Below are 16,056 nucleotides of genomic sequence, written 5' to 3' on the forward strand. Positions count from 1 at the left end.
TGGGTGGGCGAGGAGCCGTTTGCAGCAGTTTTTCCTTGCTGTTTCAATCGGGTCAAAGGCAACGTGGGGTGTGGGTTAAACAAAAGGGTGGCTGGGGTGTTTGAACTGCAATAGATATGTATCTCGATTAGCGAATCACTGTATGTGGTTGGGGTTTTAGCAACTTGCTAGCTCCCGTTTTAATAAAATTCAAACGTTTAAAAAATAAACAACCTAATACATATATATATTATAGCTTTAATTAATAGAAAGCTAGTAAACCAAGATTGTGACATCAACATTATAAAAATAACACACATTTAAATGCATGTTCTTTATAAGATCAAATTTGCAACTCAAAACATTTGTTTTTTGTACCCTCTTTAATGATCCACCGTAGCTTCCGACATCCTCGTGACGAGATAATTAAATTCCCAACGGCTAATTAAATGAAAGAGACCGGACACCAACTTCATGCTAATCAGGCCCAAAACAGGCCCAATTGTCGGTTACCCCCAACCTCTACAAACTTAAAACTTATTGAGTTATTTCCTACAATTCTCACATCAATGGAAGCACTTTGGAATTTAGAAGATAAGTGGAAGCTTTCAACACAAGAAGCTACAATCTTCTTTTCCGGGACCGCTTTTCTAGTCGTCGTAGTTATCGGGCTTTGTGTCGCCACGACGTATAGGAAGAGATATACAAAAAAAGTTCAAGACCGTGGCGGTGTGGTTGAGCAAAAAGGGTCACCGGGTCAATGGGTTAGGGTGAAGAAGGGGTTGGTCGGGTCGGTTCAATGGAGCAAAGGTAGTAAATGGGATGGGAATTTGAGTGCAAGCCGGAAAGAACAGCCCACACCGTTGCTTGCTAGAGGTGGGGGTGAGGTGGGGTGGCCGAGCCATAATGCAGCTTCTCCGGTGTGGCAGCGGCCCATATTAATGGGGGAGAAATGCGAGTTTCCGCGGTTTAGTGGGCTCATTCTATATGATGAAAGAGGGAAGCCATTAGATCAGGGCAACTCTGCTGATGTCCAGGTATGCATTATGTATACACAAATCGACTCGTATATAACTGTATAACTGAATGAGTTATAAGTGTCACATATACTATGTAGTATGTATCACAAGTTTACATCACATTTGAACATGTTGCACTTTTTGTTTGATTGCAGGAACAGGAACAAGTACAACCCACTGTAAGAGCTACTTTGAGAGATCTTCTGTAGTTCATTATCATTTTTCGTTCTTGTTGGTATCAAAATACGAATGTAATTAGTCGCATATTTTCTTTAAATCTTGTAAAACTTCATGAAGTAAGACCAAGAGCTCGATAACGATTTTTCTTTTGGCAAATTTGTATATATCATCACTCTATAGTCTATTCAAGATCGGCCCGTTAAAAACTCAAATCGAGTAGGGGTTAACCAACAAGCTCGAGCTGAAATTGGAAATAATTCAATCAATGTGCCCAGACCTGAGCTTCAAATACAAGCTACAGTAGCCTAAACGAGCCTATTATTTATATAGTATAATAATTTGTATATATTATAATAAACTTAGATTTACCTACCGAATATTATTATATTTAATTATGAAAATATATATCCAGATAATATAGATTATGTTATAGCTATAAATAATATATGTAAAAATAACTAAATGTATATAAACAAGTAATAAATATAAATAATACATGAGTTGTCCCGAGTCAAACTCGAGCTTCAAAAATTGCTCAGAAGCCGAGCTTAAAAAATTACTCACAAGCTGAGCTCGATCCCGAGACATAAGCTCGAGCTTCGGCCCTTGCCTAAATTCATCATCAATGCACTAAATTTCAAAACTTACAAATTCACAACTTTGGGATACAAGACAAAATGGAAACAAAGATATAACAAAGATGTCACAGACTTCATCTTCACAAACAAACAAATGCACAACTGGACTACAAAATTCACATATTGACACAAACATGACAATTCCTCACCAATTCTTTAATGATAATCAGAGATCAAACTCAAGAACCAATCAAGTTCACATAAGCAAATTATTGATGTGGGTTTGATTGATTTCCTATGAAAGATATGAACATGAAATTGTTACGCAAGCGATTCGATTAACGGTTCTCTGTTTCCTTGTTTTGATTTATCATTGTAGTAGAAATACAAAGCCAACTGTCCAATTCCTAGGACAGTTCCTATGCCATTTGGAACCTTAAATTGACAAAAAAAAAAAAAAAAAAAAACAGCGATGTTAGTTGCTAATAGACATAGTAATAATGGGTAGGGATAGTGTACATTAATTCAGAAGTGTGAGAAGTGTATTATAACACTATATATAACACTATGTAACACCATATAAACACCGTATAATACTATGTAACACTATATAACAATATATAACACTATACATCTATCATAGACATGCTATCAGACAAAATATAGTGTTATAGTTGTTATATAGTGTTACATAGTGTTATATGGTGTTATATGGTGTTACATAGTGTTATACGGTGTTTATATGGTGTTATATAGTGTTATATATAGTGTTATAATACACTTCTCACACTTCTGAATTAATGTACAGGATCCTCTACCTACCTAGTAATAATAATCATTATCATCATCCGAAACATAAATAAATAAAAAAATAAGAAGCTTACATAAATGAATGGGTCGTAATTGAATAATCCATATAACAAAAACGCGGTGCTCATCAAGAAAGTGGAGAGTGAGAGGTAAAACGGCATGAATTCAACACTCCTAGTCTGGATCACTACATTCTGGAAGAAAAAAGATTCATTATAAGTTATAAAATTAATCAAAGTGATTAGATTATGATACGCGTTCAACATGGGAAGAACATACCATTACAGACAGTGGTGAGGCAAACATTGATATCAGCGTCGCGCAGCTTAAAAACCCGATAATCAAATGCCTAAGTTCAAGATCAGTAACAAGCAAACTCCCAATCGCAATGGCTGCAAATAAACCGAATACTGCTAGCAGTAATGCCGACATCTTGAACTGTAGATACGAGGTCACATGTTTAGATGATTTAAATAATGTTCTAATATGTTTATGAAAATATAGGATTCTAACCTTTTTGGTTTTCTCAGCATGGGTTATGTAGATAATTATGTATGACAGTTGGAAAACCGCACCAACTGAATTAACTGTCGTAACTAACAAGTTATCGTATGATATGAAGGGGCAGCCGTACCATGCACAGATTAAGCAGTTCAAGAGGGCGTAGATGTATGGGATTCCTGAGAATTGTTCGGTTGATTTGTTTCTGATAATTCTTCGAAAGGTTGGTCTGGAAATCGAAATAAATATGTTTTTAAGAGTTAGGTTTTTTATAAAAGGACTTTTTTAGAAAATTTATTCTGAATAGACCTACTACATTTGGTAAATTGTTAATACTTACATTGGTGACACAAAGAGCCCAAAAGCAAATATGTTCCCTGCAAAAGTTGACAAGAATTTGCATGATTAGATAAACAAACTAGAGCCTAGCTCATTTAATAAACAAACTCGAGCTTCATATACCGAGCTTCACTACACTTGGAAAGTTAAACGATCATATAATAAAGCTAAATTAACATAATCATTTTTAATTAATATAATCAATATATAATTACATAATAAATATGATTATATGTGTACATATATACATATATAGGATAAAAATAATTAAATAATTTATATTATGTTACATATAAAACTATAATTATAAATAAACATATATAATATAACTATATAAAATATTAAAAAAAACGAGCTCAAGCTCGAGCTTGAAAAATTATACACGAGTCGAGGTCTAGCTTTAGAAATAGATCATTAAACCCAAGCCATTTAAATGTAATTATGCAATCCTAAGCTATTTACCCTCAACCCTTTAGGCTATGTGTTACTGTTTCACAATTTTTTATTGTCACGTCATAAAGTTACTGTCACATCATCAGTGTCGTGTAGTCATGAGCTCTCGCTCACTTTTTTTCACTTTTAGTAATCGTTTCACAAATTTTCACTACACACCATTAATTAAAAATAATATTTAAATCCAATAAATTTAAAAGAGGGGCCCACCACCATCTTCTTCCTCACGCTCGCGATAACAAGGTGGTCTTACAGACAGGGGCGGATCTACATTGATACTTACGGGTTCGACCGAGTAGCCCCATTTTCAAAACACGCACATCAGACCTCTGTTCTATCACTTCCCTTTTCGACACACCCTACCAAATCTCGCATTCTCTAAGCAAATTAACCCCCAATTAACGTCAAGAACACTTCGAATTCACGATTTCACAACCCACGGCTCACATTCATTCTGAATCCTTGAATGGGGTAAGTGATCTTGCCAAAAAGATGGTGGAAACAAGCGTATACATTGATCATCCGTTGGTTTATCGTTTAATAAAGTTGTCACTAGTTTTACCGGTTGCAAGGGCTAGTGTTGAAAGAAGTTTTTCAACAATGAAGCATGTGAAGACAGAATTGCGTAATAGGATGGGTGATGGAAATATGAACGATGCTTGCATTTGTTACATCGAAATGGAGTTCTTTCAACAAGTTTCGCTCGAAAACTCGAAGATGTAATGCAACGTTTTCAAGATGAAAACTCATAGGGAAATAGGTACTTTCCTTTAATTTGTAAGAACCGTCGTATCTGTATTACATATTTTTTTAATTTCTAATGACCATGTTTTTTTTTATTAGGGTATCTTATTTTTATAATGAATTTTACCCGACCCGAACCGTCGGACCGACCCGAATATTTTTACATACGGTCCTAGTATATTAGAGTATCTAAAAAATTGAACCAACCAAAAAAGATTCCTGGATCCGCCACGGCTTACCGATCACAACACTAATCAACAACAGTCAAAGATTTTAAACAGCAAAAAAAAAAAGACGAGAAATTAAACCCACATTGCTACAAATCACCAAGTTTGACGTAACATCTCTATATGACATTTCATCGAACACTTAATAGACACACAAACAAACAAACACAGAGTGAAGTGAATTGAATAAAAGAGATGGAGAGATACGAACCAGCAACTCCAGCAGCCTGCTTGTAAGCCTCAAACGTTTGAGGTGAACTCAAAGCAGCCATTTGCAGTAACTCTTGAACTTCTTCTTTGATGATCTTCTTCGTGTAACTGAATAATCCAAATTTTTGTTTGTTTTCGTTGATCGCTACAACAACTGGTAGCAAATTCGATTCAAAGGAATTAATTTTATTTTACGAGTTAGAGGATTCAGTGGTCCAGTGATTGTTTGTTCATCATGTGTGTCGTATATAGTACCCTCGGATTCCAGCTGTGGTTGGTAATTATAGTATTAGACTTCTACTTTTGATCAGCCCTTAATCAGTCCTTTTACTTTTACAAACTTCATATTCTTGTCATTGACCTACTTGTATCAACAAATGATCCTTCCATAAATGGTAACCATAATTATTAAATTAAAAAAACGAATCAATTTATGAATGAAATTACTATTTATGAATGAAGTTATATATATATATATATATATATATAGGGGAAGGTTCAAATGAAAACCACTAGTTATTATGAAAACTAGAAAACTAACTAAAACTCACTAAAAAGGAGGGGGAGAAGACTTTTAATGAAGGAGGGGTAAAATTGGAACAAAAAATATATAACTTTTCAAACATTTCCCATTTCTCCATACGTTATCATTTTAAAACAAAAATGGCACCATAAGATCACAAATTTTCTTATCTTTCATTCAAGTATATTCGAGCATATTTTTTATGACATAAAAAAAGATTTATGGTGTCGTCTTGTTTTCAATACTATTATTATAGTAGTGCACATGTGCAATATAACATGTACTACAATGTGCATTACATGCTTAAAATTAGTTTTTTGAGTCTAGTTTAGCTTTTAAGGTTAGTTTTTTTGGAGGTTTAGGATTAGGATTAGGTTTTTGGGTGTGGGGGGAGGGGGGTTTAGGTTTTTGGGGGGGGGGGTGGGGGGGTTAGGTTTTTTTTGGGTTTATGTTTAGGGTTTAGTTTTAGGTTTTCGGGAGGGTGGGGGGGTTTAGGTTTTGGGGGGGGGGGAGGGGGTTAGGCTTTTGGTGGAAGGGTGAATTTAGGTTTTTTTTTTTTGGGGGGGGGGGTGGGGGGTTTAGGTTTTTGGGGGGTGTCGGTGGGGGTGGGTTAAGTGGTTTAGGCTTTCCGTATTAGTGCACATGTGCAGTACAACCAAAATTTTTTTTTTTTTTTTGAAAATTTTTTCCATATATAAAAAGTAGCGATTTTTCTAAAAAAAAATTGTAAAAAAAAAAAATTTTGTATGTTTTTTAGGTTTTTTTAGACTTTTTTAGTTAGTTTTCGAGTTTTCACAATAAAAGTGGTTTTCATTTAAACCATCCCCTATATATATATATATATATATATATATATATATATATATATATATATATATATATATATATATATATATATAGGATAATGCTCTACAAGAAACCTCATTTTTTTAGGAAACTTAGCAAACCCATTACAAGGCCTACAATTGGCCACGTCATTGATTGGAGAGGACAAAATGGATGGTATTTTGGTCTTTTTACATTGCCCTTTCTCTCTCTTCCTGACATTGACATGTTAGTACACATTTCTCTCTCACACATATCTCTCACACACACTTATTCACATTCATATTCAGATCTCTCTCTTCATCAAATCTCTCTCTCATCATTATCTTTTTTCCCACCACACCACCATCACCACCGCACCACCACCATCATCACCACCATCAATATTGTACCTCCGGCACCACCGTAAACACCTCCAACCCTGTTGCTCAACCCCCACCACCGTTGCACCTTTACCACCGTCGGCCGACCCCCGCTGCACAACCCCCACCACTGCCCCTCCAAAATACCCTAGTGAGTCAAGAAGATGATGAAACAGCAGAATGTGATTCTGAAGATGATTTGAGTTCTGCATCTGATCTTCATGCAACTACTGTTAATTCTTGCTTTGAGAATAAAGGTCAAGAAAATGGAAGCAGTTATAATCCAAATTATCAAAATTACTTTGCTCATCCTCCTCCAAATCAAACTCAACCACTAATCAAGAAAAAAAGAAGTCTTCCAGGCAACCCAGGTTAAATCTCTGAAATATTTAATCTTGTTTATTGGCTTTTTCACAATTTTCAAAAAAAAAGACGAAAAAATGGTGGGTTTTCAATTTTTCATTATTTTTCATTTTTTCAAATGAAAAATATGTTTTTTCAAAGAAAGTATATCATGAATGTTCTAGCAGTTGACCCCCAGGTTGAAAATGGTTAAATCTTTAATCTTTTTTCATGGGTTTTGCCGGTGGATATTTGTACTTTGTAACTCTTAAATCAAAAACATATTTATAAAAAAAAGTAATAATAAATTATGAAATTATGGAATGACAATTGATACAGTTTCTGTCTTTAATAAACTTAAAAATAAATTGTTAAAATTGTTCGGGGCTTTTTGATCTGAATAGTAACTGTTTTTTGTGATGTTATCTGAGAAAAAAAATTCTGGCTATCAATGTGTTAGTATTTATGTTTGGTTAACGACTTAACGGTTATCTTATCTTTTTGTTATTAGGCTGGTGATGGATTCAAGGGAAATAAAATCCAATTCTCGGGACCGTTGGAAAGCTAAGGCAACAAAGGTAGCCGCTGAAAAGCTAAGGCAGACTTTCAAAGGAAGCTCCACCATTTTCTTAGTGCTATGTATTTTTGTTTACTAGTAATATGTAATGTGAGACTCTTCTTGTTTTCTCTAGTACACGATTTTAAAACGGTCTAGACTTAACACATTTTCTGTTGGAGGCGCCCGTATTTGTACCTTTACTGTTACAGTTACTATTGAAGTTTATGCATCCATTCTAGAAGTCTTAACACATGTTATAATAGAGGCTTAACACACGTTATATCAGGTTTACTCTGTTGTTATTAAGTTACTATTGGAGTTTATTCATCCACTGTGGAAGTCTTTACACACGTTATAATAGATGCTTAACACACGTTATACATTTCAGTCGCTTAACACATGTTACAGTATGTATATACACATCATGGTGTTTTGGAAACCAATAGCTTATACATGACACCATGTTAGGTTAAACCAAGATTATAACAGAGGGTTAACACATTTTATCCCAGGTATACGGTGTTACGATATTAACTTGTATGTTCCATATTAACTTGTACACGTTTTTACTATCAGTATATGCACATCTTAGTGTTTTGCAAACCACTTTCATATACATGAATACAAGTCGGGTTACAACAAGATTATAATGGTGGAGGCGCCCGTATTTGTACCTCTACTGTTACAGTTACTATTGAAGTTTATGCATCCATTCTGGAAGTCTTAACACATGTTATAATAGAAGCTTAACACACGTTATATCATGTTTACTCTGTTGTTTTTAAGTTACTATTGTAGTTTATTCATCCATTATGGAAGTCTTAACACACGTTATAATAGATGCTTAACACACGTTATACATTTTCAGTCACTTTAACACATGTTACAGTATGTATATACACATCATGGTGTTTTGGAAACCACTAGCTTATACTAATGTATTCAGGTATAACAGAGGCTTAACACATTTTATTCAGGTATACGGTGTTACGATATTAACTTGTATGTTCCATGTTAACTTGTTCACGTGTTACGGTCAGTATATGCACATCATGGTGTTTTGCAAACCACTTTCATATACATGAATACAAGTCGGGTTATAATGGATGCTTACATGTTATCATATGTAGACAAGTGGGGTTACAACAAGATTACGATATTAACTAAGCTCCCCATTAAACTCATCGCCCCCGTCGACTGTTTTCACCCTTGTCACATGTTAAGCAATTACATGTTCCGAACAGACAAATTGTAACACATGTTAGATCAGTATATACACATCATGGTGTTTTGTAAACCACTAGCTTATACATGAATACAATATTATATATTCCAAAATTACCGGTACATGTGTTACCATAAATGGCTCGTTTCATATTACACGTTACATCATGGTGTTCTGTTACAGCATGAACCACCAACACATGCTATAAATGAACGAAGACATCTTTCCCAAAGGATGTGACTTATTCAATGTCCCCGCATTAACGTCGCCTACATCCATCCAGCTTGTCAATTCAATATCTTTTATGGATCTGTTTCTGTAAATCAACACACATTATATATCATTCTAACAGGTGCTTAACACATGTTATGGGTCTGTCTCTGTAAATCAAGCAACCCAACAAAAAAAAAACAATTATTGTTAAGATCAAAAGCCCCAAACCAACAAAAAAAACCCGTTCAAAATCTCATCCTAAAGTTTTGGATTTATTTAAATCCATCAAGCTTGTCAATTGAATATCTTTATGGGTTTGTTTCTATAAATTAACACACGTTATATAAGATTCTAACATGGGGCTTAACACATGTTATGGGCCTGAGTCTGTGAATCAAGCAACCAAAAAAAAAAAAAACACTTACTGTTCAGATCATAAACCCAAACAAGCAACCCAAACCAACATAAGAACAGCTACTGTTAAGATCAAAAGCCCCTAACAAGCAACCAAACCAACAAAAAAAACTCGTTCAAAATTTCATCCTAAAGTTTTTGATTTATTTAAAATACATGAACATTAACCATGGATACCCCATTAACCATTACTAAAACACTTTCAGCACATAAAAACATATTAACAACCATTTCAACAAAAAATCAAGTGTGAAATGATATTTCAAGAACACTTACCGGATCTATACCCGTCCGATGAACACGAAGAAGGGTCTTCAAACCTTCTTCTCTCACACACACTTGAACATTCAAATCTCTCTCTCTCTCTAAAAAAATAAAGATTATAGATGAACATGATGAAGATTGTTGTTTCTCTCTCTCTAAAACATCAACTTTCTCTCTCTAAAAACATTTATCTTGTCATCGTTCTCTCTCTAAAGGTTATTGTTTCTCTAATCAACAACACCTGAACACGAAGAAGGGTCTTCAAACCGTCCGGATAAGCTTTTATGGTTGTGACTATGGTTGTCTTCAAGATCAGGGAAGAAGAAATGGGAAAGAGAAAGAGGAAAGAGAAAGAGGTAAGAGAAAGAGGTAAGAGAAAGAGAAGCTTTTATGGTGATTTGATGTTTATGTTACCTACCGAAAATGCCCTTGGATGGTACAAGTTGGCAGTCTTTTGTATTTCCTTTTATTTTTATTAACACCAAAATAATCATGGCCTTTGATCAACTTAGATGTAAGCTAATCAATGGTTCAGAATGGGTTTCCATAGTTTTCTTAAAAAGAAGGGGTTTCTTATCTAACCAAGCCCTATATATATATATATATATATATATATATAGGGAGAGAATCATGAGAAAACTACATATATATATATATATATATATATATATATATGAGAAAACAAGAAAACTAATTAAAAGCCACTAAAAAGGAGGGGGGAGACTTTTAATGAAGTAGGGGTAAAATTGGAACAAAAAATATATAACTTTTCAAACATTTCTCATTTCTCCATACGTTATCATTTTAAAACAAAAATGGCACCATAAGATCACAAATTTTCTTATCTTTCATTCAAGTATATTCGAGCATATTTTTTATGACATAAAAAAAGATTTATGGTGTCGTCTTGTTTTCAATACTATTATTACAGTAGTGCACATGTGCAATATAACATGTACTACAATGTGCATTACATGTTTAAAATTAGCTTTTTGAGTCTAGTTTAGCTTTTAGGGTTAGTTTTTTTGGAGGTTTAGGATTAGGATTAGGTTTTTGGGTGTGGGGGGAGGGGGGTTTAGGTTTTTGGGGGGTGGGGGTGTGGGGGTTTAGGTTTTTTTCAGGTTTATGTTTAGGGTTTAGTTTTAGGTTGTCGGGAGGGTGGGGTGGGGGGTTTAGGTTTTTGGGGGTTGGGTGGTTAGGCTTTTGGTGGGAGGGTGAATTTAGGTTTTTGGGGGGTGGGGGTGGGGGGTATAGGTTTTTTGGGGGTGTCGGTGGGGGGTGGGTTAAGTGGTTTAGGCTTTTCGTATTAGTGCACATGTGCAGTACAACAAAAAAAAAAAAATTTGAAATTTTTTTTCCATACATAAAAAGTAGCGATTTTTCTATAAAAAATTATAAAAAAAAAAATTGGTATGTTTTTTAGGTTTTTTAGGCTCTTTTAGTTAGTTTTTTGGTTTTCTTATTTAAACTAGTTTTCTCATGATCCATCCCCTATATATATATTGGTGAGGAAGAACCATTTGTGATTTTAAATTTATAATGATATATGGTTTTTTAATATTTTAATACTTAATTTTTATATTTACTTTTAACATATTTGTATCTTTTTTTCTTTTCTTAAACCATATTTTTTCAATTATTTATTTTCTATTTTTAATAATTCTGTTTTCCTTCTTAAAATCATATTTTCTTTTTTAGTTGATTTGATAATTTTTTAATAGCTTACATTTGTTAATTTTTTTCCTCGACATTCTATAAATATGTATATTGTTGACGAAGAACCATGAATAGTGATTTTAAATATATAATATATAGTGTTTTAATATTGTAATACTTAATTATTATATTTACTTTTAACATATTTTCATACTTTTTTTTTCTTTTCTTAAACCATATTTCTTCTATCATTTATTTTCTATTTTTAATAATTTTTTTACCTTTTTAGAATCATATTTGCTTTTTAGTTAATTTGATAATTTTTAATAACTTATATTCGCTAATTTTTTATACAAATGTATTTTAGTATTTTAGAAAAAAAGTTAACAAAAAAAATGAATAGAGGTAGTGAATTGGACTAAAATTCAAAACTGATCTTCTGGACTAAAATAGATATTTGTGGTAAACCATAAGGACTAAAATGAGAGTTTTCTCTAACAACTATGTCCTTAAGTACATGATGTGATGGTAAGGTGTCTCACTAGATGGTTCAAATCATACATGATGCATGTATAAGAGTATTTAATAGTAGGCTAGTTTGTCGTTCAATAAAAGAAGAACTAAAAACTATAATATTTATATACTTTTAAAGTTATAAATGTATAAATATGACATTCTTAACAACGGACACACACTTTTAAGAACGAACAAACATCGTCTCAAAAACATACTCTTAAAAATCCATGTAATGCTTACTTTGTGAAAGGTGAACTCGTACCACCTTAACAAAGATAAAAAAACCTGATGTCATTAGGCTAAGGCAGGACGGGGCGGTCCCGTTATGGGAGAAAAGAACGCGTGATGGCCGTAAAGCACACCGCCGCCGCTACCACCATTACGCGTTATATATCTAACGCGTTACCACCATTACGCGTTAAACTTTTGAGTTTTATAGGGTATGACTTGTACATTGTGCATTAATACTTGTATATTGGAATCCCCATCACTAGTGATTCCACCCCCCCCCCCCTACATTTCTATCACTAGTGATGGAAATTGGATTGATGACATGGCATTAGTTGATTGGATAGTGGGAGTGATGGAATCCATCACTAGTGATTCCACCCCTAGTCCCCTAAGGGGACCCAGGGTGGAAAGCAAATCCCCCGTGATGGAATTATATAACGAGTGATGAGTTCCCAAACACCACCGCCACTCAAATGTACAACGCGTCAATTTTAGAAGGCGTGGTATTTTTGACGCGTGATGGGATATTGGGTTGTGAGGGAAATTGTTGGTTTTGAAGGAAATTGTTGGGTGTGGTGGTGAGTGATGGGTATTTCCACTAAAATCCATCCCTAGTGATGGGATAATGGTTGATGACATGGCGGAACTTGATTGAAAGTTGTGAGTGAATGATGAGTGATGACCACCTCTACCCTCTAAGAGCCTATTGACGTATAATTATAACTAACGGCCAATTTATGTTTATTAGTTTTATTCTTATAGAAAATCAAACTCAATAATATATTAACTGAAATATATTTATTCCAAATAACTGGCCAGTTGTAATGTTCACACACATGCAATTACGTGTAATTTGTACAGCACGTTTACAATTTTGATCATATATTAGTTTTTCACTATTCATTAACACATTTTTATACTTTATTATACATATTCTTAACCTTTTTTATTCTATTTTTTCATATATATGTAATTATGAATATGAATCTCAGGCATAGAAGTTAACAAATCAAAGCATATAACCATTTGAATAAGAAAAAAAATCAAAGAGGACTCCTGAGTTGATAAATGTTATTCAAGGGATTGAACTGTAGTAACTAATAGTTAAAGGACTCACTCTGAAAGAAGATAATAACCTGAAGATCATTCATGCAACTTCGACTTAACTAGGAAATTATTTTGTCGTTCAAAAAAACAAAACACCCTAACAAATATTATCGCTTTCAGATGGCAAGTTGACAAAATATAAACAAATGAATAATAAAAAAATGTGTAAATCGTTATAATTTGAAGGATATCTTATCAACGTGGATTCTCTTATCACCTTGCGTTCATATACTTTGCTAACAGATGGTTATATGATCGCGTAAGCGCATGTGTTCGCTAATACAATGACGCACCTATACAATCCATAAACACATGGTAATTAATCAAGAAATTCACTATGCGACGTATGCAAAGATATGAGTTACAAACAGTGGCGAACTCAAGATTTTTTTCTAATGGGGTCCATATTTTCCGGTGTTGAAAATTTTCACAATAAAACGTTAAAATTTTCGGGTCGGGTCAGAGCGAGAAACATATAACAAAAATATATAATTATTATTCATTAGAAAAAACACAATAAAAATACGATGGCATTCTAATCTCTTAACTTAATATTCAAAGTAACAAATCCTTAAACAAATAGACAAGTCGATATATAATTATTACTTATTAGAAAAACACAATAAAAATACGTTGGCATTCTAATTTCTTAACTTAATATTCAAAGTAACAAATCCTTAAAAAAATAGACAAGTAACAAAATTCAAGTTATAAAACTAAAAAAAAAAATCAATTAGTTTTACCTGTAAAGAAGATCGGTTTGTTTTTTTTTTTTTTTTTTTTCACTTTTTTGTTTGTTTAAGAAACCCTAGATTTGAATTAGATGAAAATATACAAAGATAAAACACATGATCTCTTGTTGGTAAAGACGGAAGTTTACTACTACACTAGCTTTCATTTTCTTTTATAGTGTTCACCTAATTATATTTACGGGGTCCTTATAAAATTTAATACATATTCTACTATTTAAAAAAAAAAAACATTGTGGTCCGAGAAACCCGACCCGCTCTATGTGAGACCGCCCCTGGTCACAAACATAACATAATTGTCGCGTGACATCATTAAAAAGATTTGTATGCTATATATATGATTCGAATATGTTTTTTATTTGTTATTTATATATCTAATACTGGAGTGACACCAATTGGTCAAACATTTTCTAAACCGAGAGAATCTTTTATTACAAACTTTGTTAAATTTAAATTATATTCAAAATGTTATATACAGATATGTAATTAATTCACGTTCAGAAATGCAATGACAGCCTTTCAAAGGTAGTAATTGTTTGGAAATATAATGAATGATATTGATTTTGCACAACCACAATATTATTGGTGTTAGGTATACCCTTATAAACTGAAACGTGCGTTTTATATATACGGTGGAGTAGGTGTCCGCCGGCAACAGGATATTTTTTGTACCATTCGGAGATAATAAAAACTTGGACCCACAAATTATTTTGTGTTAGAACCACAAATAAGGCTTAGAACATGGAACCACAAATATTAGTTAAGGAATGTTTTTAAGGGTGTTTTTAAATTTATGTGGTATTTTTTTGGACGTTTTTGGTTGTCGGAGGGGTAACCTGGACAGACGATGACATGGTTGACGTTTCTAGGCTTCCTTTTGATCAAGATGTTTATACAAAGAGCCTCCCCTTTAGACCGTGGGGCGTGGGTTGAGGGCATGGTGCGACACGTGAAGTATGGGGTACCCAAGACCAAAAGCCAATTTCAAAGGGGTATGGTGGGGCGTGGTTGCGGTGGCGTGGAAAAAAAACTAATTTCAAAGGGCTAGTGCTCTTGGCCAACGAGGTTCCGCCATGTCATGTTCGTAACCCCGCCCAACGTCCGGGCTGAAACCCCCGCCCAAGGGGCCACGCCGAAACCCAAGCCCACCCGGAGTGGTGACGTGGGCGTTTGTACCCAACCCCCACCTCATACCCCATAGTCTTATTTGCTTAAAAATAGTAATTGATTGTTAAAAAATAAAGGAAAATGTCATAGAAATGTAACCAAGTTTGTTAACTGTTTCAATTAAGTTATCCAAACTTTTTTTTTTTCTAAAGTAACTCAAGTTTGATTTATTGTCTCAATCTTATGTAATTATCAAATTTCCAGGGTTGATTGATGATGTGTCAGGTCACAATTATTTTTTTTAAATGTCCTTACATGACTTCTTGAATAAAAAAAAATTATCAAAATTACAACCTCCATCAACACTCAGTTCATACTTTGATCCATTTCGGGGAACAAGAATTGTTTGAACGGATCACGATTCAGTAATTTTTTCCTTTTAGGTTTTTACAACAGGTGTTTTATTTGGATTTATTATTACCATGACAATCAAGAAAAAAAAATGCTTATGAAGCAATAGTGCGATACAGGCATACAACGATGGAGGAATAGTTTCTGGCTCAAGAACAATAAAAGAAATAAAGTATGAATATTTTTCTAACCATTAAAAATAAAAAATAAAAGTATTTTTAAAATTTTTATATTAAAAATGCCATGTCATTATTTACATAATCCACATAAGCAGTAAGAATTAAGAAAAAGGTTATTTAACACATCATCAAGTGATAACCCATTAATATGCAAAACTGAAACAAAAAATGAAACTTGAGTGACTTTGAAGAAAAAAAAAACGTTTAAGTGATTTTAGTGAAACAAAAATGAAACATGGTTACTATTGACGAAGCATAAACGAAAGAACTAAGGCCAGTCTGTACGAGCTCCGGCCTTGGGGCGTCGGGTGGTACACCATTTCGCCCCGCCCC

At 33.6% G+C, this 16,056-nt stretch overlaps 2 protein-coding genes across 4 annotated transcripts; one reads left to right on the forward strand and one right to left on the reverse strand.

Annotated features, from left to right (window-relative positions):
• Nucleotides 1–370: 370 nt before the first annotated feature.
• LOC110891868 lies at nt 371–1,334 on the forward strand. 2 transcript variants are annotated; one of them, XM_022139383.2, is made up of 2 exons: nt 371–1,016; nt 1,160–1,334. In XM_022139383.2, exons 1-2 carry the CDS (start codon nt 429–431, stop codon nt 1,205–1,207), a joined length of 636 nt encoding a protein of 211 aa, XP_021995075.1. In that variant the 5' UTR covers nt 371–428; the 3' UTR covers nt 1,208–1,334. The 2 variants fall into 2 exon arrangements, with proteins under 2 accessions (XP_021995075.1, XP_021995074.1); XM_022139382.2 differs by having other exon boundaries at nt 375–1,016; nt 1,154–1,334.
• A 459-nt stretch (nt 1,335–1,793) lies between these two features.
• On the reverse strand, nt 1,794–5,298 carry LOC110889843 (bidirectional sugar transporter SWEET2). Of its 2 annotated transcripts, XM_022137411.2 has the most exons (7): nt 5,042–5,298; nt 3,408–3,444; nt 3,080–3,296; nt 2,846–3,004; nt 2,641–2,760; nt 2,052–2,191; nt 1,794–2,016 (listed from the first exon to the last, which is right to left on the reverse strand). In XM_022137411.2, exons 1-6 carry the CDS (start codon nt 5,100–5,102, stop codon nt 2,078–2,080), a joined length of 708 nt encoding a protein of 235 aa, XP_021993103.1. In that variant the 5' UTR covers nt 5,103–5,298; the 3' UTR covers nt 1,794–2,016; nt 2,052–2,077. The 2 variants fall into 2 exon arrangements, with proteins under 2 accessions (XP_021993103.1, XP_021993101.1); XM_022137409.2 differs by having other exon boundaries at nt 1,794–2,191.
• Between the last annotated feature and the right edge of the window lie 10,758 nt (nt 5,299–16,056).

Source organism: Helianthus annuus, chromosome 11 (genome assembly GCF_002127325.2).
Source record: "Helianthus annuus cultivar XRQ/B chromosome 11, HanXRQr2.0-SUNRISE, whole genome shotgun sequence".
NCBI lineage: Eukaryota > Viridiplantae > Streptophyta > Magnoliopsida > Asterales > Asteraceae > Helianthus > Helianthus annuus.